The sequence below is a fragment of the Tiliqua scincoides genome, chromosome 2, assembly GCF_035046505.1.
Source record: "Tiliqua scincoides isolate rTilSci1 chromosome 2, rTilSci1.hap2, whole genome shotgun sequence".
Classification (NCBI taxonomy): Eukaryota; Metazoa; Chordata; class Lepidosauria; order Squamata; family Scincidae; genus Tiliqua; species Tiliqua scincoides.
In genome coordinates this window covers 130,853,037-130,876,891 of record NC_089822.1, presented here as the reverse complement: position 1 = coordinate 130,876,891, position 23,855 = coordinate 130,853,037, and the positions used below count along the sequence as shown (strand labels likewise).

General features: G+C 41.4%; 1 protein-coding gene across 4 annotated transcripts in view; it reads left to right on the top strand.

The window, feature by feature from the left end:
• TFCP2 (transcription factor CP2) overlaps positions 1–14,875 on the top strand; it is a 58,060-nt gene extending 43,185 nt beyond the window's left edge. For all 4 annotated transcript variants that reach the window (XM_066616277.1, XM_066616276.1, XM_066616278.1 and 1 more), the window contains 5 exons: positions 578–668; positions 6,958–7,061; positions 9,029–9,171; positions 12,256–12,307; positions 12,620–14,875. In XM_066616277.1, the coding sequence (XP_066472374.1) occupies positions 578–668; positions 6,958–7,061; positions 9,029–9,171; positions 12,256–12,307; positions 12,620–12,657 (428 nt within the window). In that variant the 3' untranslated portion in view covers positions 12,658–14,875. The remainder of the gene's footprint in view (positions 1–577; positions 669–6,957; positions 7,062–9,028; positions 9,172–12,255; positions 12,308–12,619) is intronic.
• Positions 14,876–23,855: the final 8,980 nt, after the last annotated feature.

Genomic DNA, 23,855 nt, shown 5'->3' with positions numbered 1-23,855 from the left:
CATTTTTTCACTGCGTTAATGGCATGCTGTTATTTTTTATTGTTAAGTACTTATGTGTGAATAAGACTTGGATCCCATCCCCAAGATACCTTATTATATACACTATTTGCAAATATTCCAAACTCTTTAAAAAAAAATACAAAATACAAAACACTTCTGGATCCAAGCATTTTGGAGAAGGGATACTCAACCTGTATAATAAAAATTGTATTATCTGGCCTTTGGTAACCTCTGCTAACCATAATCTTCACCCTCTGCCTCAGCCAGGTAGAGATGTCACAAGGGCCTTGTGGGGAAGAAAGTGGAATGTCTCAATTCCTAGAGTGCCCTCATGAAGAAGGAAGGTGTGGCACCACAGAAGGAGCCGTGTTGGGGTGGAGATGAGCTTATGCATCTTGTTAAAGCATTGTTAACTGGCATATTTGGATAAATGGCAACTCCTGTTGCTTTTGTGTGCCAGATAACAGCACTTCTACTGTAAATGTATAGAAAGTATTTTGTGAACTTCGCTGTGTTGAAGCAAATATTAACTCTTTATTTTCTCACCCCATCTCTTCTTTCCTCCATTTAAAAAAAGGGTCAGATTTATTGAAACTAACCAGAGAAGATGTCATACAGATTTGTGGTCCTGCAGATGGCATCAGGCTCTTCAATGCGCTGAAGGGACGGTGGGTATCTTCTAAACTGACTTGAAACTGTTGTTGAGACTTCATATTCTGGTCAATATTGGAGTGGGATTTCTGGTTTAGGAGTTGTGTGTGTGTGTGTGTGTGTGTGTGTGTGTGTGTGTGTGTGTGTGTGTGTGTGCGCGTGCGCGTGTGTGTGGATTTTTGGCTCTTGGAAACCCAGTGGCTTGCAGGTAACATCTGAGGGACATTGAGGAGAACTTTGACATGGAAGTGTCCTGTAATAATCACAGGTGTAAAGGCAGGACAGGCAAAATAATGCTGCCTGGTCTCTTGGGTAGCACAAGTTTGAAGTATGTATTCAATTCTTAACAGAACTTAACTGCTAGAAATATTTTTCCATTCTTGCCTTTAAGGTGACTCGGGTAGGCAGATGGTTTCTTCATTAATGAAAGTTTGCTTTCTAAAGTTTCCCTTTTTGTTCTCTGTGAATTATCTGCAGTTGTCTGATTTTGATTTCCCATATCTTCCCCCCCCCCCAAATGCTAGACTTCAGAGCAGCAAAGGGCTTCAGAACTTTACTGTTCCTTGAATTGCTGCTAGCTAGTCCCTCAAGTGAAGGAGTGGAATCTGACAGGCTTCTATGTGAATAAGTTAGGTTTTTGATAAGGGTCAGTAAGAGGTCATGCCAGAACCAAATCATACCACAGAGTTAATGTACCAGTTCTGATTGTTGAGATAGTGAGATGTGTTGCTGCAGTGGTGGTGGGGGGAGAATTGTAGTGGGCTTCACTAACTCCACAAACTCAGCACTTTTTGAAATGAGCATTGCTCTGAGTATGTTTCATATGTTGATCAAATACTTGCTTCTGCCCCAGCATACTAATTACCTTGGTCATAATCTTTAAAGGTGATTGTGGTGGTGGGGAGAAATGCATGAGTCAAGAGAGCAAAAAAAGGGGGGGGCAGCTTGTGGAAGGTGGGTGTTTTGGGATTGCCTTCCCACTGCAGCTGTGGTAAGAAACTGGAGGGAGATGAACCTGACTGGTGTAAAGAATCACCAATAAGCCTGGGTTCTCTTCCAAGATTTCTGGTTACTAATGCTAGCCATACGCCTCCTTCTCGCCCACTTTCCAGTGTACTGTAGCCTCTCTTTAGCTTTACATTAAGGGCTTCAAAGGAACAAGTGAATGCTACTCTGTATCAGTGTATCAATTTGGGGAAAGGTTTAGCAGGGGAAGGTTCTGGAAGTAAGGTCTGGAAAATTGTGAAAGGCAGGTACTTGAGTGGGTCACATGTCAAAAAAATTGAAAAATAAAATACCTTGAAGTGAGGGGAGATCACAGAGGACCCCTATGATAATTCATTCTAGAGACACCATTTGATTGTGAAAATATTGCAGTGTGAACCCAATAATGCATTGCCTTTTAGTAATTTATTTCAAGACCTTAGATGTTGAAGTTTCTTCCACAGAACTAAGCTCTTCCATCTTAAAGGTAGAGAGGTTAAAGGGGCCTACTGTGCTGTTTAGGGTCATGGTTATCAGTTTGCACAGTGTTGTAATTATAAAACACAAATTACAAGGCTGTATCCTTTTCCTCAATACAAACAGCCATAATTTTAAGAACACTGTTGAGATGCTACTTAGAAGGCCTATGCTTGCATTGGAAGTTGCATTGGCTAAGTACTTCTCTCCAGATATGCAGCCATAAATGCTGTGTGTAAAATGCTGCTATTGGCTGTGATGCTACCAAAGCTTGTATTTGCATTGCTGATTGGTTTATCCATCACCTACAAAGTCCTGTTGGCAGTAGTTGTGAGCCCATAGTAAAGTAAATAATTTATTGTATAGCAAAACTTAATTTTGCTATGGAGAGTCCATTGCAAAGTGATTTGAACTCTCCCCAGCAGTGTCTAAATTGTGAGCCCTTTTGGGACAGGGAGCCATTTTGGTTTTTCTCTGTAAACCGCTTTGTGAACTCTTTTGTTAAAGTGGTATATAAATACTGTTAATAATAAAAATAAAGTGTGTACTGGAGTTTTAGGGGTTCTTTTAAATTGATGCTAACCTCTAGAACAGCCTGCAGGTTTCCCTGTTTCCCTATATTTGCCCAGTGTTCATATATTAGTAGTAGAGCACATACTTTGCATACGGAAGCTTTCAAGTTCAACCTGATTCAAGGATCTTGGGTAGCCGTGCTTGGAGAGAACTGAGGAGCTGCTGCTTGTAAGATTAGACTTTCCTGGGATGGGGAGGGGGGAACAGTGAGTATAGGCGAGCATATGGAACTGCCTTGGCTTCAGTTCCCCTATGTGTAAAATGGAAACTAGTGACCTACCTTGGAGGGTGGAAGCAAAGCTCATGATGATCTTCATAAATGATTGGTAAGCTGCGCTCACTTTACAGGATTCGCAGGATAAGTGTTGATTCTGTAATGTGGAAAAAGCACCTGGCACAGTCCTCACAGGGCTGCACTACTTCAGAATGCAGGTTTGGGGGAGCCAGCCAGCCAGCAGCTGAGCAGACGTGCCTTTCTTGAGCTCTTGAAAGGCATTCTGTTTTTCCCCAAAAAACTGCGGATCCGAGGAGACCCGAGGATTGTTTGTCAGGAGAGACAAACTCCTCCATGTGATGGCTGATCCCTGAGGAGATAAAGCCCAACCGGGGGGGGGGGGGGAATCCCAGGAGATTACACTGTCTTGGCAGCAATGGTGAAGAATTCCTTTTGAACCAAGCTGAAGGCCCCGCAGGGAAAGACGTTGAAAGACTTAAGTAAGTGCTATTCCGTTTGTGTATGCCTGGCGTGGACTGAGTAATTGATTACCTGATTTGGTTTTTTCTTGCCATGAGAAGAGGAGGGGGGAAATTCCCCCCAGCTGTTTATCGATGTGAGGAGAAATCGTAGAAGAGATTTACCAAGCTTGTTATAGATATATGAAAATATAATTACAACTTTGAATTTCGGTGGATTACAAATTAACTGTCCTTGGACAGTTACTAAATTACAAACTAAATTACTTTAGTTTGTGTATTGGAGCGTTTATTGGTTTAATGCTGTTGTTGGTGATTGCCTGAAACAGCGGCTGGATTCCTGTGGATTGAGGAATGGCGTTGCCAAGGCTACAACTATAAACAAGATAAAGAAATATAAACAAAGCAAGAACAGTGCACCAGTAACATCTAGTGGGTTTAAAAAGACATTGCAAGAACTGGATATGTGTCTATAAGTGGAGCAAGGAAAATAATACACTGAGGACATCTAGTGGTCTTAAAGAACATTGTAAGCAAAAGGCTTTACTTGACTTTATAATTTTCTTTTGATATTGTTGATGAGTGATTAAGGACTGATTGTTGATGTGATGTGATGTATAGATAATTGAAAGTGATTTGTTAACAGATATTTGAGCTCTACAGGAAGGAAGAACAAAGATGGCGGCTAAAACAGTGAAAGTTCGAAGCTTGTCAGTGTCGGAGATGGGACTTGGAAAATTAATACAAAAGGAATCGAAAGGGAAAGACTGGAAACAGGCTGTGCAAGATAATATGGAATAACTGTTGGCAATGGTACAGCAACAAATAAACCAGTCTGTACAGACCCAAGCCAGTGTAGATGCTTTAACTAAACAATTAAATGAACTTATAAGAAAAGATCAAGATAAAATATCAGAAGACAGAAGAAAACCAGCATGATGCAGAGACAATGTTAATGGAAATGCAGATGGATAGTGCAGCTCAAGTGGTGAGGATACAAAATATACCAGAAGAGAAAGGAGAAGATACGTCGCGATGGATTGTCAGATTAATATCAGAATGGATTGATACACTGATGGAGATATTTAAAGAACTGGATCCAGTGAGAAGAGTGAGCACTTTTTATCTGAGAAAACACGAATTATCAAGAGAAACTTATGTGAAATTAATCAGAACCTTTTACAGAGATAAATTCCTGAAGGCCTCACAGGAAAAGGAATGGATAGCAGATGACAATAAAGTCAAAATTTTGAGACATGTTCCATGGAGAGTGAGGAAGAAGAGGGAGAAAATAATGAATGTGGTGGAAATGGACAGGCTTTCAGAAATTTTGGATCACCAATGAAAACTGACACAAATTGAGCAATGGAAACCTTTTTATGCTTGGTTGAAAATAGAGTTTTAGAGATATATGATAGGGCATTTAGATGATTGTATTACATATATAATTTGATATGATTTGATAGATGAATGATGAATGAAAATGATAGTAAGAAGTAAATTTAGAAGAGGGAATTAAGATATGTAATGATTTATTAGTTTCAGTGATATATGATATATGATTTCCTGCACCGTGTGTGTGTAGTGAAGTGTTATGTTTTTTGTTATGTGTGTTTATATTTGTTTTTGAAAAAAGAATGCAGGTTTGGGAATTGCATGTATAAAAACTTTTTTAAAGAACACTTTCTTTCTTGCAGACATCTGTGCTATTGAGCAACATGATACATAATCAAATATCACTCTTCCATAAATTCAACCAACTTGGCCATGAAGAGCAATAAGAGATATTCTTGCTAACGCTATCTAGACCACAACTGAAATTGCCTGGGGGCTGCTTCTATATTTTTATTAACCTGAGATGCATGTATTGCTACATTTACAGCACAAAAGTATTTTTGCTACAGTGTTAAGTCTTTGCTTTAACCCATTCTTTTAGCCCCCTTTAATCTTTTCCCATAGTTTTGTTTCTCTGCATCATTATATGCAACTATCCCATCAACTCACTTTTCTTTTTCTCACTGCCCTGCCTAGCCCTAGGGCTTCTTGTGCTAGCAATTACACTGTCAGCCTAGAAGGGGTGTTAGAAGGGGTGCTTGAATAGCTCCACAAAGAGAGAGAAAAGAATTGCAAACAAATGAGTCTTTGGGATTTGGTTATCCGATTGAGGGACCTGAAAGGCTTCTTCCCTGTTGTACCTGCCCTTATATTAGGACAGTGATTCTCAAACTATGGGTCTGGGACCCACCGGTGTGTCGTAGCCCGATTTTTGTTGGGTCGTGAAACATGTACATCTAGGGCAGGGGTGCCCAAACCCCAGCCCGGGGGCCATTCGATGCCCTCTGAGACCTTCAGTCCGGCTCGGAGGGAGCCCTCAGTCTTCAATGAGCCTCTGGTCCTCCAGAGGCTTGCTGGAGACTGCGCTGGCCCAACACAACTGCTCTCAGCATGAGGGCAACTGTTCAACTTCTCATGTGAGCTACAGGCCAAGGGCTCCCTCCACTGTTTGCTGTTTCACATCTGTGATGCAGCAGCATTGAAGGAAAGACCAGCCTTGATTTGTATAAGGCCTTTTATAGGCCTTGAGCTATTCCAAGACCTTCATTCACTCATGTAAGTTTCATCTCTAATATATTCATTTATGTAAACTTATTCAAATTTTAAATGTGAATTAATTTTTCCCCAGCCCCTGACACAGTGTCAGGGAGATGATGTGGCCCTCCTGCCAAAAAGGTTGTACACTCCTAGGGTTTAAAAAGCTGCTATGTCGGGTGGGGAGCACTGCTGCCCAATCGGCGTTATATCCACACCCCTTGGCATTTATAAATCAGGCACCAGCCTCTAGGGCAGTCATTTTCAACCACTGTGCTGTGGCACACTGGTATGCCACTGGGGGAAGGTCATTTATTAATAGGGCCAATAGGAGATGTGAGTCCCCACTGGCAGCATGGAGTGCCTTGTCAATTGTCAAAAACCTGGTGGTGTGCCTTGACCATTTTAATGCCTTGTCAGTGTGCCATGAGATGGAAAAGGTTGAAAGTTACTGCTCTAGGGCCTCTCAAAAGTTTGGGAACTGTTGTATTAGGATAATCCTCAGATCTTTCTCTGCCTGTTGCTTGAAATGAATCTGCCAGGTGTCACTAAACATCTTACAACTGTCGAAATGATTCAGACATATAAATTGCTTACTTTCTTATGGTTCTCTGTCTCAAGTTTTCTATGATCTGAAAACTCCCTTTAGAAACATTTGATAAAGGACCACGCAGTAGGGGAAAATCTTGGTGACTGTTAAACTATTTGTGTGGAAAGCAGAGGTGTCTTGATATGGGAGAGAAGGGAAGAATTCAGACATGCAGCACTTCATCAGTGCTGCATGTGATAAAATGAAAGAATGATAAAATTCCTGGAAGTGCTGTACCTTGCGACTTTTCTGGTTGTTTAATTAGTAGGGCTTGATTTGTGAAGCTTTCTGCCAACTTGAAAGTGCTATTAAAATGCCTTTTAAAGTTATTCCCTTCTTTCCTTGCTCTCCCCTTTATTTCCTGTTAATGTCTGCTTACATAAATCTTCCTTACTCCTCAGGATGGTACGGCCAAGGCTGACTGTCTATGTCTGCCAAGAGTCTCAGCAGTTGAGGGATCAGCAGAAGCATGAAGATGGGGATGCAGCCAACAGTACTTTCTTCGGTAAGGAAAGCAGTCTCTCTCCTTCTTCTGGAGCTCTTCAGCCATGGAATTGTGCTCATCCCTCTTTCCAGGAGGATATCTAACGTAATTCAGAAAGTTGGAGGAGTATAGTGACACGGAGAGAAGAAAACTCTTCTTGTAACCAAAATGACTTGCTATCACCAGGTTGCTTGCTATTAAGAGTAAATGATGCACATAAGGAATAAAAAACTGAGATTGAGGTAAAAGATCAAAGAAATACTTTAAGTTCTCAAATATATATTTATATAGCATCAGGTTTAGGATCAGAAGTTCTAACAACTTACAAGCATAAAACAATCTATTTTGTCACTCTTGATTTGAGAGTACTAACTGCTGAAAGAGCTCAACAAACACTGCCATCTAGAAGTAAAGACTTAGAGACTGTTAACTTTCACTGATGATTGACAGGTTGGAAACTTTAGCCTCATGGAACACTTCTTCGCTCCAAATGTCACTCTCTGCAGCCAATGTTGCCCTTATTTCTAACACAGGGGCAACTTTTGTTCTAATAAATGCCATACTGACTCCAAATACAGTCAATCCTCATCAGTTGTGCACTCCGTTCCAGTGGATTTGCTTATCCACAGGAAACAAGAGTGCGACTTAACCTGCACCATTCACAGCCTGTTCTCAGCTACCTGTGGGTGCTGTTCTGAAGCTTTCTGCTGCTGAAAGGTTAAGTACAGCTCCCCTTAAGCCCATTCTTTCCATAGGATAAATGACTCTATGTCAGCTGATTCAGTATCCACTGGGTTTTCCAGGAACCTAACACTAGTAGATAATAAAAATTGACTGTATGTAGTCTATTACATTGTAGGCTCAGTATTTAGCCTAGGAGTGGCAAACTTCAGGCTTGTGGTATCTGTTTTGTTTTTTTAACTAGAACTCTGAGGTCCAACAATCAGAGGTAGGTGAAAAATACTGACATGGAGATGCACTTAATATAAAGGATGTGTGTGCCTCTTTGCATACGCTTAGCTCAGGGACGTATCTGCAGTACTAGAATTGAGTGTAGTCTTTTCTAACACACACAAATTCACTTCTGGTTAGCTCCCTGTGTCAAATTTGGGGAGGGAGGCAGGGGGAGAGAGCGTTTTTGTTGTTGCTATTGTTAAACAGTTGAGTCCAAAACCCTTGCCAATGTTCAGCAGAACACCAAAAGATCTACTAGTAGATCCTAATGCACCTTTTGCCCTTCTCTGGTTTAGTTGATTAAACAATCAGTTAACATTATTTTGAACAATTTTTTTAAAAGAGCTCCTGAAAATAAGGCAAGAAAATTTTGTTGAAAGAAAAGAATTCTTCATATTAAAATCAAATATGTATAAATCCATGGTGAAAGGCACTTTCTCAGAAGAACCATTTCTCCTCCTCTTCCCAGGGAATGCCTCTTCTGAGGTGATGCATACCGTGCAAAAGGCGTGCTTTGCCTATGAGCATTCACTTTTTCTTCAGAACTATTATTGTATGCAAATTCATGCAGATGAAATTAATCTCTTCCAGAAAAAAACCTTAGTTCGACTGATCTTGAGTTCTAGTTGATTGATGACCCACTTAGTAGGTTCACTAGGCAATTCTTAGGCCTCATGGAACTGCCCCCTAACCTGTGTATCTTCAAAACTGCAGTAACTGCTAGAAGTGATAGACCTGGAACAATTATTCAGTCAACAGGGAAGAGTGTACATTTATTTTTAATCTGAGAATGTTTAACTGTCGGTAGTTTGCTTCAGAGTCTAATAAAAATGAGGTAGATAAGAACAAATCAAGGAATATAGCTCTGCTCTTAATATAGCAGTATTGAGGGGATGCTAAGTGTGTCCTATTCAGCTTCCTTTATACTCTCTAGGGATCACTGGGTGAGTGTTGCTTTTTAAAAAATACCACGCTTCCTCTTTCACCTTTACGGCCAACTTGGAAGTACACATTAACGATTCTTGTCTCTGCAGTCTATCATGCCATCTATTTAGAAGACTTGACTGCTGTTGAGCTGACGGAGAAGATTGCCCAACTCTTCAGCATTTCCTCTCAACAGATCAGCCAGATATACAAACAGGGACCCACAGGGATACATGTACTCATCAGCGATGAGGTAAGTATCTCCCGGAAACATTGGGATTGTGAAGTTTAAAACAATGTTGCAGGCTCATGCTGCTCCTCTGACTGCTTAACTTTGGAAATTTTAAATTTAAAATGTATTGCTTGCCTTTCTGAATGGAAATTTGCCCAATCTAATTTATAAGAAGCTTAAAAATAAAATATACCACTAACATGAAATAATTTTAAAATATTGAACATGTATGCTACTTTCCAAATGGAAAGCAGGTGTAGGTGGGGTTGAGTGTATGAAAGAACAAACACAATACTTACTACTAGCCACTGATCAATCTGTCCATGATTTTATCCTGTCTCTTTTTAAAACCATCTGTGGCCTAGTGGCCATCAGCACACCCTGTGGCAACAAATTGCACAGACTAATTATGCACTGTGTGAAATATCTCCTTTTGTTATTCCTAAATCTCCTACCAATCTGATTCATTGAAATACCCCTAGTTCTAGTATTGTGAAAGAGAGAGAAAAACGTCTTTCTATCCATTCTTTCCACAATATGTATAACTTTATCACTTTCCCATCTGTCCTCTATCTCTTAATCACCCTTTTTCCAAGCTATCTCAAATGCAGTAGCCTTACCTCTTAAGGAAGATGTCCCAGCCCTCTGATCATTTTGGTTGCCCTTCTTTGCTTGAGAATCACAACTCTTGTTGGATGGGTTGCTCATTTACATGCAAGATTACATTTACATTGCAAGATTGAAAATGCAGAAGCAGTATTTAGTGGCAACTCAGAAGCCAGAGCAGGGATTGGAGGTGGGGGCTTTTGTGCTCTGTGCCTCTGTTCTTCTCCTATGTTGGCTAAAGCAAAATAAGCAAAATTCAAATAACATTCAGGTTGCTGAATTCAGTTTAGCATCCAGCAGAAAGGTTACAAACCCAGAAACTGAAAGTATTGTTCAGGAAAATGAAAGTTCATGAAACAGGCGAGTTAACCCATTTCTGCCAGCCCACAGGTGTACACATTTGATCCTTGTTTCTTGAAGCAGAAATGACTTAATGTTATTACTTTGAGGAAAGAAACTTAAAACTGGCCAGCTGACTGGATAATGTCTGGGAGGGAGAGCCAGTGTTTTCCTAAATAAGTTGGGCTCCGTCAGAGCGCAGAATCATCTTGGATAAGAGAGTCAGGGCATAGAGAGCAGTCTCCAAATGCCACTGGGCAAGAAGCAAGACAGAAAGTTGGGGTGCACAATACAAAATATTGTTTAATTTGAAACCTAGCCATAATAGGGTACTAGCCTAGTTAGTTTTAGCTGGATTCATTTATTCCTGATTATAGTATCATCCTATATGCTCTTATGGCATGTGTTAACTTTGAATTTTTGCTTTTCCCACTTGGCAGCATAACCAGTCCTGCTCTTTGCAGCATTGGTAAAATGGGTTGAAATAAAATTGAAATAAAAGGAGTTTCCCCCAGTGTAAAAAGGAAAAAGGCTGCTTTAGTGGAGGGAGCCACACTGAAAGAATTTCCACTTGGTTGCATTGATGAAGTCTACAGGAGAGGAGGAGCAAGAAGGGAGCTAAGCAAGATATGTTTGTTCACTTTTTCCTCCCACTGATAGTCCTGGTTAATGTTGGATTGTGACACTGGTGTATTGAAGTTCACTCTTCTCCTCTGAGCCCTCTTCCACTATTTTACAATGTGAGAATGTACTCTGCAGTTTCTGAATAGACTTGAGAAATGGCAGTTTCTGAGTCCCGTGCTGAATTGCTTGTTGACTTACTGAAAGCTGCAGTGACAATGACATACTTTAAAAAAGGGAAGATAAACGTCTTGTGAGTGGGAAGCCTTTTGGACCACCAAACCATCTTTATTGCGTTGACAATTTAAACCAAATTGGGTGCAATTGACTGGTTTCTTGTTTGAATGAGAAACAAGTACCAATGAATTAGCTGTTTAATAGTAGCTGTGACCTTCCTTGGAAGGAGGGAAACTTGGATAATTTGGGAGAGACTTCACCCCTGCTAACTGGGTAAGAGGCACTTTTTGGGTGGGTGCTCTTTTATTTAGCAGGGGGAGAGTAACTGGTCATCCTCACCCCAGCACTGTCTTTTCTAGTGGCTGTCTGCTGGTGTTCTTTTGCATCCTTTTAGATTGTGAGCCCTTTTGGGACAGGGAGCCATTAGTTTGTTTGATTTTCCTCTGTAAACTGCTTTGTGAACTTTCCTTTGAACAGTGGTATATAAACAAGAACAACTTGCACAAAGAGAAATAGAATGGAGCATTATTGTGGTTCCTGCACTAGATGTTAAAGGAATGTACAAAAGGGCAAGCATACCTTTTAATAAAAATACTTAAGTCACTGTCCTTTGGAGCAAGTGATTTCAGTAGTAACCATTTAAGAAAGATCACAAAGAAGTGAGGTCTCTGCACTTCTCATGTTACAGAATGTGCTCCACACAGTAAGGCAGTTTAGTGGCTGGATAAGGCAGGCCTATCAGACTGCTGCTGTGTGTAAGCTAATGTAAGCATACCTGTCAGACAATGGGGCAAGGACCAATCAGGGCAAAGTGCTGAGTCATTGCACAGAACAAGGAGAGATGGGAAAAGCTGTTGCAATCCCCACCCAGGATGACGCAATGACATTCCTCAGTGATGAGGTCATGGCCTTTCCCATTGGCTGACTGGAGTATAAATGTCCAACAAGCACACTCCACTGTGTGAGTTGTAGGAGTGAGTTGCTGCATGAATCTCTGCTGGACTAATACCTGATTTGCTGACTATGGACTGTTTGCTGGACTGCCTCTGCTTGCCAATTTCTGGAAATGCCTTCTACTTGTAAATACTGCCTGTAAATAGATTCTGGTGTTGGTACTTCTTGGGTCTTGCCTCCTTTTTTTGGCGTTCTTCCCTGTGCTCTGAGCACCACACACTGCAGCTGCTGGTTTGCGCTTTGTGTTTTGCCCATTCTCTAACATCTCAGGTAAACTTATTACTGAGAAACTGAGAGGGAATCTTTAGATGGGCATTTGCTTGAAACACCATGTCAGACCTTACGGTTTTCTTATAAATGAATCATGCTAGGATTTCTAAAGACCCTGTTTTTTATTCATGTTTTCAGATGATACAGAACTTTCAAGATGAATCATGTTTTGTCTTGGACACAATGAAAGGTAACTATCTGGTCGAAGCACAGTTATGTGCATCCTGAGGTATCTGGTTGGCCACTGTGAGATATAGGAAGCTGGACTAGATGGGTCCTTGGCCTGATCCAGCAGGGCTCATCTTATGTATCATTCTTGTTCCTTGGTCGTCTTTTCCCTTATATGGAAAATTTAGGAGAGCCCTCTTCATTCCGCATAAGGTATCTAAAGAAACCTATGGGAAGAGTTAAGATATCATGCATTGCTTTCTATTCATTTCAGTGGGTCTTGGGTGGGTACCCATGTTTAGTCAGTGCCTGATACCTTGTGTTTGTTTTACAGCTGAAACCAATGATAGTTACCACATCATCTTAAAGTAGATGGGGACTTGAATTTGCCACATCTCTTCTCATGCACAGACATGCACACAGCTTCGTTTCCTGTTTCAACACCTGGACTCCCAGCAGAGATCCACAAAGCAACTGAAATGCACCTCGCTACTGCAGCATGTTGTCTGCTGTTAAGTGAACAACTTGTACCATTGCTGGCATGCAGGTAGACGTCTGTCGTAAGCACGCTGTCGCTCGTTCAGAGTTCAAAGACACAGCTACATCCTCTTGCCTCTTAAAAACTGCCAAGCTTAACCAGGGATAGAAACTTTCAATTATGTGTTGGGGAGGTGGGGCAAGAGAGAAGGACTTGCCTACAGAGTGCTGCTGCAGTGTGAAGATGATTGTGCTCTGGGCACCCCTGGAAGTGAGTTTCTGTTTTGGTGAGCTACTTGATGACCTGTTTCATCTGTTCCAGCTTCCTGGATGTGTACTTGACTGATAGAGCCAAGGAGATAAATCAAGTTTTTTGTTTGTTTTTTTTAAACTAATGTTAGGTGAAAACTTTCTCTTCTGATTCATTTAGGTAAAGGGATATGTGCACATGAGTGATCTGTGGTTGTGTGTGTTCTGCCAGCATAAATTAGGAGAACTCATGGATCTATGAAATTAGCATTCATAGGGATGCCTGTGGCCCAACTATGCTCCAGTTCAAGAGACTTCAAGTGCAGAAGAAGATATGGCTAACTGAACATCATGCGCTGTCTTTTTGTCTTTAAGTAAAGAACCCGGTTTCCTGGGGGGTGGTGGTGGAAGGTGGATAGCAAATTCTCATTTGAGATTGGTAGAATTAATGTCACTTAATGAAATCCCACAGGAGGCCAATGTAACATTGTCCAAGAAAGGTAGCGATAGTGTATAATGCTTGTTGAAAAGCTTGTGAAAGCTCCATTATGACAAAGTGCCTGCATATCCGTTTCCAGGGCAGCAATCCAGTCTTTTGGGTAATGTCTTCAGCCTTCTGAAATGGATGCCAAAATGCATTTTCTGAGCTTTGGAAGATGGGGAGTGCTTACAGCTTCAGAGATGATTCCCTAAATCCAGATATGAGCAACTTGTCTGAGGGATGAAGCCTGCTTCTCCTTGCCTTCTAGTCCTCTAGCAGAGTCCTCTAGCAGAATTCATGACAATGCTAAAAGCTCCTCCTAGTTTATTGTGCAAGCTGCACCCTTATGTGTATCAATGATACTGTGTTAACATGTGGTCAAGTCTTCAGAGACATCGTGGTGGCCATTAAGTATGAAGTTAATGAAGGCTGTGTTTCACCTAAGTGAAGAAGGTGCGAGGAAAAGAACTTTTATTTTATTAAATTAAACCTAATTATGTATCCCCTCCCCGAGTGTCAGATTGAGAAGTTTTTGATTTTACACTGTTTTCTACCAAGAGTAAATATTTTTAAAAATAGATTTAGTATAATGGCTCATTAAAAGGCAAGAAACTGGACGAGCACAAGTGAAAATAAAGAAGAAAGGACAAAATCTTTAGCAGTCAGTGTTTACAGCTGAAATACTATCTTATATAAGTAATTAAAGTACTTGTTTTCAGCCAGTCCCTAGTTCAGTTGCCCTTGGGAATGGAAATGTTTAATGGCATAGCCTATTCCCATTCCAAGTAGATGACCAAAGGTGATACTTTGTTTGCATTAAGGGGCTATCAAGACTCTGCAATCAATTACATGAATGGTTCAGTAGTGTACTTGATCAGACTGGAAATAATGATGGAACCAAATTAGTGATGACTTAGTGATGACTTTTCTAAGTTCACGTCTTGGTGGCCTCTGCTGGTAATGACCCATATACACAATTTAGCTGTTGACTGACAGCCATAAAACTCTGAACTAGCCTCTCCTCAAGAATAATCAAAGATGGTGCAGAGTAAATGATGAAGCATGAGCTGCTGGTGGTTTTTTAGTATCTGTTGAAAAGATAGGTTATCCCCTCTGTCTAAGCTGTCTGCAGTCCTTAATTTTCAGTGCACAAATGGCAGCATAACTTGTGTTCCCACCTCCCCTCAAATAACCTTGCCCTTAAACCCCACTCCCAAGTGACTGTTTTTTCTGCAAGCATCTATAGGGCTGTAGCTCATGAGTTTGTCATTCTTCCAGGCACTGTGATAGCATGTCATATGTTTTTGTTTTTGTTTGTTTTGGCTAAACCATAGAATGAAGCTATGAATTTTAAAACATGGCTGTGAGTCTTTTTAAAATAAATAATTAAATAAATGTTGTGGGTGCTTAAATCATATACCATGAAAGTTTTGGGCCATATAACAGCACTTGGAAGATTCAAGTTCAGTCTTTTTGTTTGAACTGTTGAAAAAGAACTTAAGGCATAAGAAACTGACAAATATCACCTCTGCTCATATGTGTATTGGCAACCTTCAGTCTCGAAAGACTATGGTATCGCGCTCTGAAAGGTGGTTCTGGCACAGCGTCTAGTGTGGCTGAAAAGGCCAATCCGGGAGTGACAATCCCTTCCACACCAGGAGCAAGTGCAGTCTGTCCCTGGTCTGTCTCCCTGGCTATGGGCCTTCCTTCTTTGCCTCTTAGCCTCAGACTGTTGGCAAAGTGTCTCTTCAAACTGGGAAAGGCCATGCTGCACAGCCTGCCTCCAAGCGGGCCGCTCAGAGGCCAGGGTTTCCCACTTGTTGAGGTCCATCCCTAAGGCCTTCAGATCCCTCTTGCAGATGTCCTTGTATCGCAGCTGTGGTCTACCTGTAGGGCGCTTTCCTTGCACGAGTTCTCCATAGAGGAGATCCTTTGGGATCCGGCCATCATCCATTCTCACGACATGACCAAGCCAACGCAGGCGTCTCTGTTTCAGCAGTGAATACATGCTAGGGATTCCAGCACGTTCCAGGACTGTGTTGTTTGGAACTTTGTCCTGCCAGGTGATGCCGAGGATGCGTCGGAGGCAGCGCATGTGGAAAGCGCTCAGTTTCCTCTCCTGTTGTGGGCGAAGAGTCCATGACTCGCTGCAGTACAGAAGTGTACTCAGGACGCAAGCTCTGTAGACCTGGATCTTGGTATGTTCCGTCAGCTTCTTGTTGGACCAGACTCTCTTTGTGAGTCTGGAAAACGTGGTAGCTGCTTTACCGATGCGCCTGTTTAGCTCGGCATCGAGAGAATGAGTGTCGGAGATCGTTGAGCCAAGGTACACAAAGTCATGGACAACCTCCAGTTCATGCTCAGAGATTGTAATGCAGGGAGGTGAGTCCACATCCTGAACCATGACCTGTGTTTTCTTCAGGCTGATTGTCAGTCCAAAATCTTGGCAGGCCTTGCTAAAACGATCCATGAGCTGCTGGAGATCTTTGGCAGAGTGGGTAGTGACAGCTGCATCGTCGGCAAAGAGGAAGTCACGCAGACATTTCAGCTGGACTGCTCATATAGAGGTGCTGTATTTGGAGTGGATGGTCTTGTTTGTACATATGTTCACAACAACAGTACGTTTAGGATTGATAACCTTTTTCCATTTAATGTGTGATAAGTGTAATGAGATAAATGTCATATTTGTTTACTTTTTTGCATGTGAGTTGCCTTTAAGATCACCTTGATTTAGCTACAGCATGCATCCACATTCACATGCTTGTCCATTTTGTTTGTATCATGTGTAGATGGGGCTGGTCAGTATATTTAGGAGGGCATGTTGGGACAAGAATACCTAAGGAGCTTTAAGTATTGTACCCTTCCATACATAAAATTTTAAGAGAAGAGACAGAAGAGAGCTTTTATCTTTTCTGCTACTTAACTACTACTTCGTTGTAGTAGTTTTAGGAAATAATTACTCAATGTATTCTGCTGAGCAGTAATTCAGTGAGTTGCTAATGCAGTAGAGAAACTATTTTCAAGTTGATAACAGCTTTGCTGATACAGCAAAAGTTTGCCTGGAAGTTGCATTAACTGATGTATCAAACATTAGTTGTCCTGGTAAGTAAAAAATAGTCGGTAAGTCAAAAATTCTTACAGAATAGATTTTTCTCATGCTTTCATGCACTTGAAAATAAAACACAGAGCAAATAATATGGCATTCTTTGATTAGCCTGGTGAATGCATTTTGAATATTGCCTAGACCAGTGTTTCTCAAACTGTGGGTTGGGACCCATTAGGTGGGTCGCGAGCCAATTTCAGGTGGGTCTCCATTCATTTCAATATTTTATTTTTAATATTAGACTTGATGCTACCATGGTATGTAACTGCATCTGGGGAAATGTTACAGACCTGTACTTTTAACAAGCTTCTATGTATATCCTAACAATGATAGTCAATGGGACTCCTGGGTCAATGTGGATAGGATTGTAGCCTAGGATAATTAAAAATTTTCTGCTCAGTGCTGTCACTTCCAGTCATGACATCACTTCCAGTGGGTCCTGACAGATTCTCATTCTAAAAAGTAGGTCGCGGTGCTAAATGTGTGAGAACCACTGGCCTAGACTATTGTCTCCTTGCTTTAGTGCATGAGAGACACCAACATGGCTAAGAGATCTGATCTAGTTATTTAACAGTGGACTTGCACCAATGCATCCTCTGCTATATACCTGGGCTCAGAAAGGAAGCGGTGGTCTTGGTCATGTCGGAATTTTCCAAAAACCTTCCCAGAAAATTTCTTGCCTTTTTCTTTAGCAAGGGAAAACAATGTGTAGGCAATGCTCAGTAAAAAAAATAAAACTTTGTTCCAGTGCTTGGGCCAATGAGTGCGAACGCACTGGGAAGGTGTACAAGTATTTTCCATGGCTACTGTTTTAAATCAAATTTTAGTAAAATTACTGAATCAGTACTAGGAAACATTAGACTACATACATTGAGGCTTTCATTATTATGCACACACATAAAGACTGTTCCTTTTAGGCCTCCTTATCACACTTCCTGGCTACCAGCCTCATGGGACTTTCCAGGAGTTGAAAGTACAGCTCCTAGGCAGTTCAGGAAAGTGAATAGTAGTTGGATTAGCACAGGTGTTAATGGTACATGCAATGTTGGGAGCTTAAAAGAAAATCTCCATTGCCCACTGTAGCCAATGACAGAGCACAGAAGTTGTAGATGGAAAAAGCAATGGCAGCAAGACCCAAGGATGAGCTGCTAGGGCAGGGGCAGTAGAAGCTCTAGAGTCATATTTGGTGAGGGTGAATCAATTGTGCATTGTGTAGCCCTTTTTGTCCATATGAAGAGCTTAATGATGTAATGCTTGGTAAATTGTGCTTTCCAGGTTTAAATTGTGCTTTCCAGGTTCGTGTTCAGTAGAAACCTCACATGTTTTCAGGAGCTATACTCGATTAACAGAAGGTTCTTACTGTGGCTGTCTTACTGTGGCTTGCTTGTGGCTGACACTACTTTAATCCCTGTGGCATGCTAGCAATATGTCAACATGGCATGATGCTGACTGGCGTACAACCTACTTCAAGTGAATACTCTAAACCTGTCCATTAGCAAATTTCAGGATTGGGTGGGGATAGACAGGTTGGTTTAGGGCAGTTAAATAATGCTGAAAGATGAGGGTTTTATACAGTATACATTTCAAGTGATTTGACAAATAGAGGAAGCCATTTGATGATTTGGGCAGACTTAATGGCAGAATGACTATGGCAGAGCAGAAAAGAAGAAATACAGTAACAGTCTAAGCTAATGAGCTTGAAACTTGGTACAGAGAGCCTTGAAGAGGTGTCAGAAAGCAGGTGTGTGATCCTAGGGATGGGAAATAATTAGTTTTTAGCTAGAGCAGGGGTGCCCAAACCCCGGCCCTGGGGCCACTTGCGGCCCTCAGGGGCTCCCAATCTGGCCCACGGGGAGCCCCCGGTCTCCAATGAGCCTCTGGCCCTCTGGAGACTTGCTGGAGCCCATGCTGTCCCGACACAGCTGCTCTCAGTGTGAGGGTAACTGTTTTAAGCTTCCATGAGCTGTGGGACAAGGGTTCCCTCCACGGCTTGCTGTTTCATATCTGTGACGCAGCAGTGGCAGTGAAGGAAAGGTCAGCTTTGCTTTGTGCAAGGCTTTTTATAGACCTTGAGCTATTGCAAGACCATCATTCATTCATACAAGTTCCATCTCTAAATTCATTTATGTAAATTTATTCAAATTTTAAATGTAAATTCTTTTTTTCTGGCCCCTGACACAGTGTTAGAGAGATGATGTGGCCCTCCTGCCAAAATGTTTGGACACCCCTGAGCTAGAGGGAAGATATGGCAGAAATAAAGCGAAGCATGGAGATCAGTTTAGCCAAGTTATGTCTGTGTATGGCTAGGTGTGTGAGCAGCAATTGAAAGATGAAAAGGTGTATGCCATATTTGCATCAAGATTTATTGTTAGTGAGGAGAGGCTGAAAATGCCAAAGAAGACTAGAATCTTGGTATTTGCAGCATTCAGCTTGAGTGCAATCCAACCATCCAGGAACTGTTTGGGGGCAGGGCAGGTCAAAGAAGTTTTAAGAAGTATCTCTCCAAGGAGATACTACATGCAACAGTTTTGCATAGTTGGTGATAGTTGCAGTTCTGAAACCACTTACTCATGCTAAGTTGCAATGAAGTGATTTGTAAAGGTGTTCTCAGACAGAACTGGGTTTACTGGAGTGCTTACCTATTCTGCATTCTTTCTTCCTAACTGCAGACTTAAATAGATTGACTTAAAATAAGTTTAGCGAACATGGTTTTCAATCAATAAGTCACACCAAAGTACGGTGGTTCTCTCCATAGAATTCAGATTAATTCAGGTGTAATACATGTTGTATTTTCCCTACAGTAGAAATAGCTTGAGGGTGTAAACATTCTATGACTTCCAGTGGATTTGACTGAAGGATTCTCCTTTTAGAATTAGCGGTTAATTTGTGAAGATTCAGCAGTGCTATAAGCAAGCTGATGGTCTTAACTACCTTGGGGCTGAAACCAGCTTAAGCATTGCCCTCTGACCTTTTTCCTTTTTCACATTAAGTCTTCTGACTGCAGCTGCTTTGTATCTATAAAATTAAGGTTCATTTTGCTGCTTCCAGGCTTTTCTAATCTCTTGTCTAGACACTCTTGCCTGAAATTCAATTTCTGGCTACTTCCTCCCCCTCCAAGCTTGGTTCTTAATTTATCCAGAGCTTGACTCTTAGGCTGCTTCAGTGCAGACCTGGCATTGAATGCAATTTATTCTACATAACAGACACAACAAAAATAATTATGCTTAGAATTCTGGCAACAGCAATATATAGTGACTTGAATCCCACAGAGGGTTTTCTTCACTTCAATTCCCTATGTGTGGTGGTGGTGGTTGTGTATTTTTCATCTTTAAACTGTCTTGCTTGGTTGGGGGTCAGTTTGGAATTCCTCTGATGTATATGCCGGTACATATCAGTATACATTCCAAAGTGTTTATCATGCCTGTTGAGCAGTTGAAACTATTTTCCTGCCTGTTTTTCCCCTTCCTTCGCCTTGTGAACATCAGAGGATATAAAGGACCCAGACTGGTTAGAAAATTGGCCTGGGCTTTTGGAGACCTGGGTTCAAATCTACACTTTGATTCTGAGCATCTCTCAACCTGGACTGACTTAACACGGTAGTGGTTAGGATACAGTGGGAGTGAGCAGAGAGAAGAACAATGTATTCCCCCATTCTTTGGAGAAAAGGTGAGATATGTAATGTCAAGAAGAATCATTATATGCAAGAATGACCAACTGTTGACCTATGACCTGGTTCTGGCCTATAGTAGCCTGAGAAAATTATTGACTTCTTCCAAAAGGTTTGCCCATACCTCTACCTGAAAACATTTTTCATTCCCCTCAAAATTTGAGGGGCTGCCCATGGTTTAATGCCATATGTCTTCAGATTTAATATGCAGTGTGCTATGCTGTTTTAAGTGTTTGTGCTTCGTAACAGTGAATCCTTTCCTGCAGGATGTTGCCACCTTTATTATGAAGCTATACTAAGTTGAACCTGATTGGTTCTTCTTGCTCAGTATTATCTTCTCTGACAGCAGTTCTCTAAGGTTTCAGGTAGGGAGGCTTTCCAGCCCTTCCAGGGATGTTTTGTGTGCAAAGCATGTGTCCTAGCACTGAGCTATGGCCCCATCCCTTAACAGGATAACAGAGAGATGGACTGTGAGTGAGATGGTCATTATGGCAAAATTAACTTATGCTGTCCCAAAGAGAGAATGTGGAAATAGAATGACTCATGTGTGAAGGGAAGTTAGCTGCTCTTCCCTTAAACCATCTATCTTTAGGAGTTAGCATGTCCAGAGAGTTGTGGTTTCCTTACAGTTATTCTTTTTCTGCCACTCCGTTCAGAGGAAAGCCAAAAAGTTGCATTGTCAAGGGTTTGGGTCACTACTGTAGTGTGTTAATGGCCTTAGATGTGAATGTATTGAGTCTCACTTTGAAGGGAATGGGTTTGAATACTAATCAGATGTTTAAGATAGGTATAATTTATGTAATGAGGGAGATAATTTTGCCTGAACTGAGCATCACTGTACTTAAACAACAGAATTGCTCCAGAGGGCAATTGGCTCAGGATGCTACAGTGCTGAGGTTCCAAGTTCCAGTTGTCTTCCAAGTCTTAAAGATGATGCCTTTTTTGAAACTGAGAAGAGTTTTGGAGCTGACACCCCTTTCTCTCTTCAAATGGGTGCTGCCTGAGAGAGACCAAATTAAACAAGTGGACTATTGTGTCTTCTCTGAAGTGTACAAGCACATCCCTGAATGTGTGGCTGTACACACCCAAATAGCAAAGCTTCTCTGGGCCTAGAGGTGATGATACTGGTAACAGCAAGAACTGTTTTGTCCTAGATCTGAGCCATAGCTCTACTATGAACAGTTTTACAGCTGTTCTTTTTCCAGCTGTTGAAGAACAGCAACTTGTCTTGCATTAAAAAAAAATGCAGCAGCCAAATTTCAGAGAACCAAGTTTATTAGCTTTCAGGATAAGGCCATAATCCTAGACTGAGTTACCTGGAACAAGTATGTTTGAACACAGTAGAGCTTGTGTAAGCATGGATGAGGCTTCAATTATGTGGCGACTTGAAATACAGATTTTACTTTGGTTTTCAGTGAGAAATATCACAATGTAGTGTTGCCTTGGAAGTCTTGTCCGATTATTTTTGTCAAAAAGTGGTAGTGCCTTGCAAGTTTCTTAGATCTGTCTTTCACTGAAAACAGCGAGGAAAATTTCCATCACATGGTATTGCAGAAATAGTACTCTACTACCACCACAAATACCAGTGCACAGATAAGCTCTCCTCCAGTTTCAAACTGCACATTCTACCAATTTTGCAGAATTTGAGGTGACAGCCTGAGGTGGCACAGTGCTCCCCCCCATAAAAATGCTTTTTCTGTGTAGGAAGTTCATATCCCTGCTGGGTTGGTTAATTGCACAATAAGAAGTGTATTTACAGTGTAGCATTCACAACAGCCCTCTCTTAAAATGAGGTGGTAAAATTTCTACCAACTCAGAAGACATAATGTATATATATAAGACCTTCCTGAATCCTTTGAAAGCTTAAGTACTTAGAAGAACCTGGAGAGCACTGAATGGCATCTGTGTGGAAACTACCTTGTGAAATTCCTCTTTAGGACAGTTATATCTTTCAAGGCTACCTTCAATCTTGAAGGGATAGTATGTAACTATCGGTAGCTGTTACATCAATTATTTTCAACGTTTTTCATCTCTCATCACACTGAGAAGGTGCTGAAACTGTCAAGGCACACCTAACAGCTTTTGGACAATTGACAAGGCACACCCTACTGCCGCCAAGGGGCTCACATTCCCCAATGGTCTTATGAATAAATGACCCTCTCTCAAACTTCAATGGCACACCCATGTGCCATGGCACACTGGTTAAAAATAGCTGCTACAGGACTGACTGTTTCCTTTATTAGTCTGTTAACTTAATGTAGTGAACATAAGCTTAATAAGGAAAATACTTATTATTTTCATAATTTCAAATTTCATAATTTTAAATATGATTTAACTTATGATTTGTTAAATCATATTTAAACAAAATAATCTGACAAAATTATCTTAATCTTCCTCTCCAGCTGTAAATCATAAGAGAAGAGAGCATTCCAAGATGTGCTAACGTCTTTCCAGTCCCCTCCATACTAATTATACAGGCCAAAACACATTTTGCTTCCTTAAACGTTGCACCAATTCCTGGGTATATGTGGGGTGCTGATTCCAAAAATGGCATCCGTTTTGCCCTATCATGTCTAGCTTTGGAGACATGGCATAGCCTCATTAGTGAATGGTTCAAGCAGCTTCCACATGAGGAAGCTTACACCATGGCTTCCTCATGAGGAAGCTGCTTGAACCATTCACTAATGAGGCTATACTATATCCCCAAAACTAGACGTGATAGGGCACAATGGATGGCATTTTTGGAATCGGCACCGCAAATTCATCTCAAACCACCATAAAGTTTGGGAAAAACTTTTCTGACCCTCAATGTTGTAGGCCTGTGTTACCTATTAATTCAAGTACCCATTACAGCCAAGTTCTGGCACTTAACAGATGTTCCCCTGACTTTTGGTAAAGTCGCACCTTTCCGATGTTTCATTCTTGCGTTCACCATGTGAAACGGCAAAGCTTCTTTTGGGCCTTGACCCCCTCTTGGGTTAAGAGGAGAACAAAGTGGCTTCTACTGTAAGATCCACTGACCGAATTTTAGGGTCATATATAAATCTGTCTCCAAAAATTTAATCACTACCAGCCCCACCAGCCGTGTGCAAAACATTTCACATTTTTTTGCATTTCCCCCAAACTTGATTGACAGGTTTGACACGTTTTCTGAATGATCCTGCTGATTTACACCAATTTTTTAAAAAGTCATAGGCATGTTGTGTATGTCTTGTAATTTGAGTTATATTCATAGTCTGCATGTGGTGGGGACAGAGTGTACCTATCCTGACCACTGGATGGTGTCTAAGGAACAGCAAACGATCCGTATCTTCAATGCAGCTCTACGTTCTTCCTCCTTCCTTGGACTCCATCTCCCAGAGTGCACAGCTCTAAGGCGTGCCTTCCTTCCACCGTCGCTTCCAAAGCGGCCCCCTGGACCTTATCCCAGTCTCCCTCCAGTGTCCTTTCCCGCGCGCCCTTCCAAGAGGACTACATTTCCCATGCTGCGCGGCGGCCGCCAAATACCCTACGAGGGGGTGGCATGACGTAGTGCGTGCTATATAAAAGGAGGCGCTGCGCCGGTAACCCCATTGTTATCGCAGAGCGCAGGC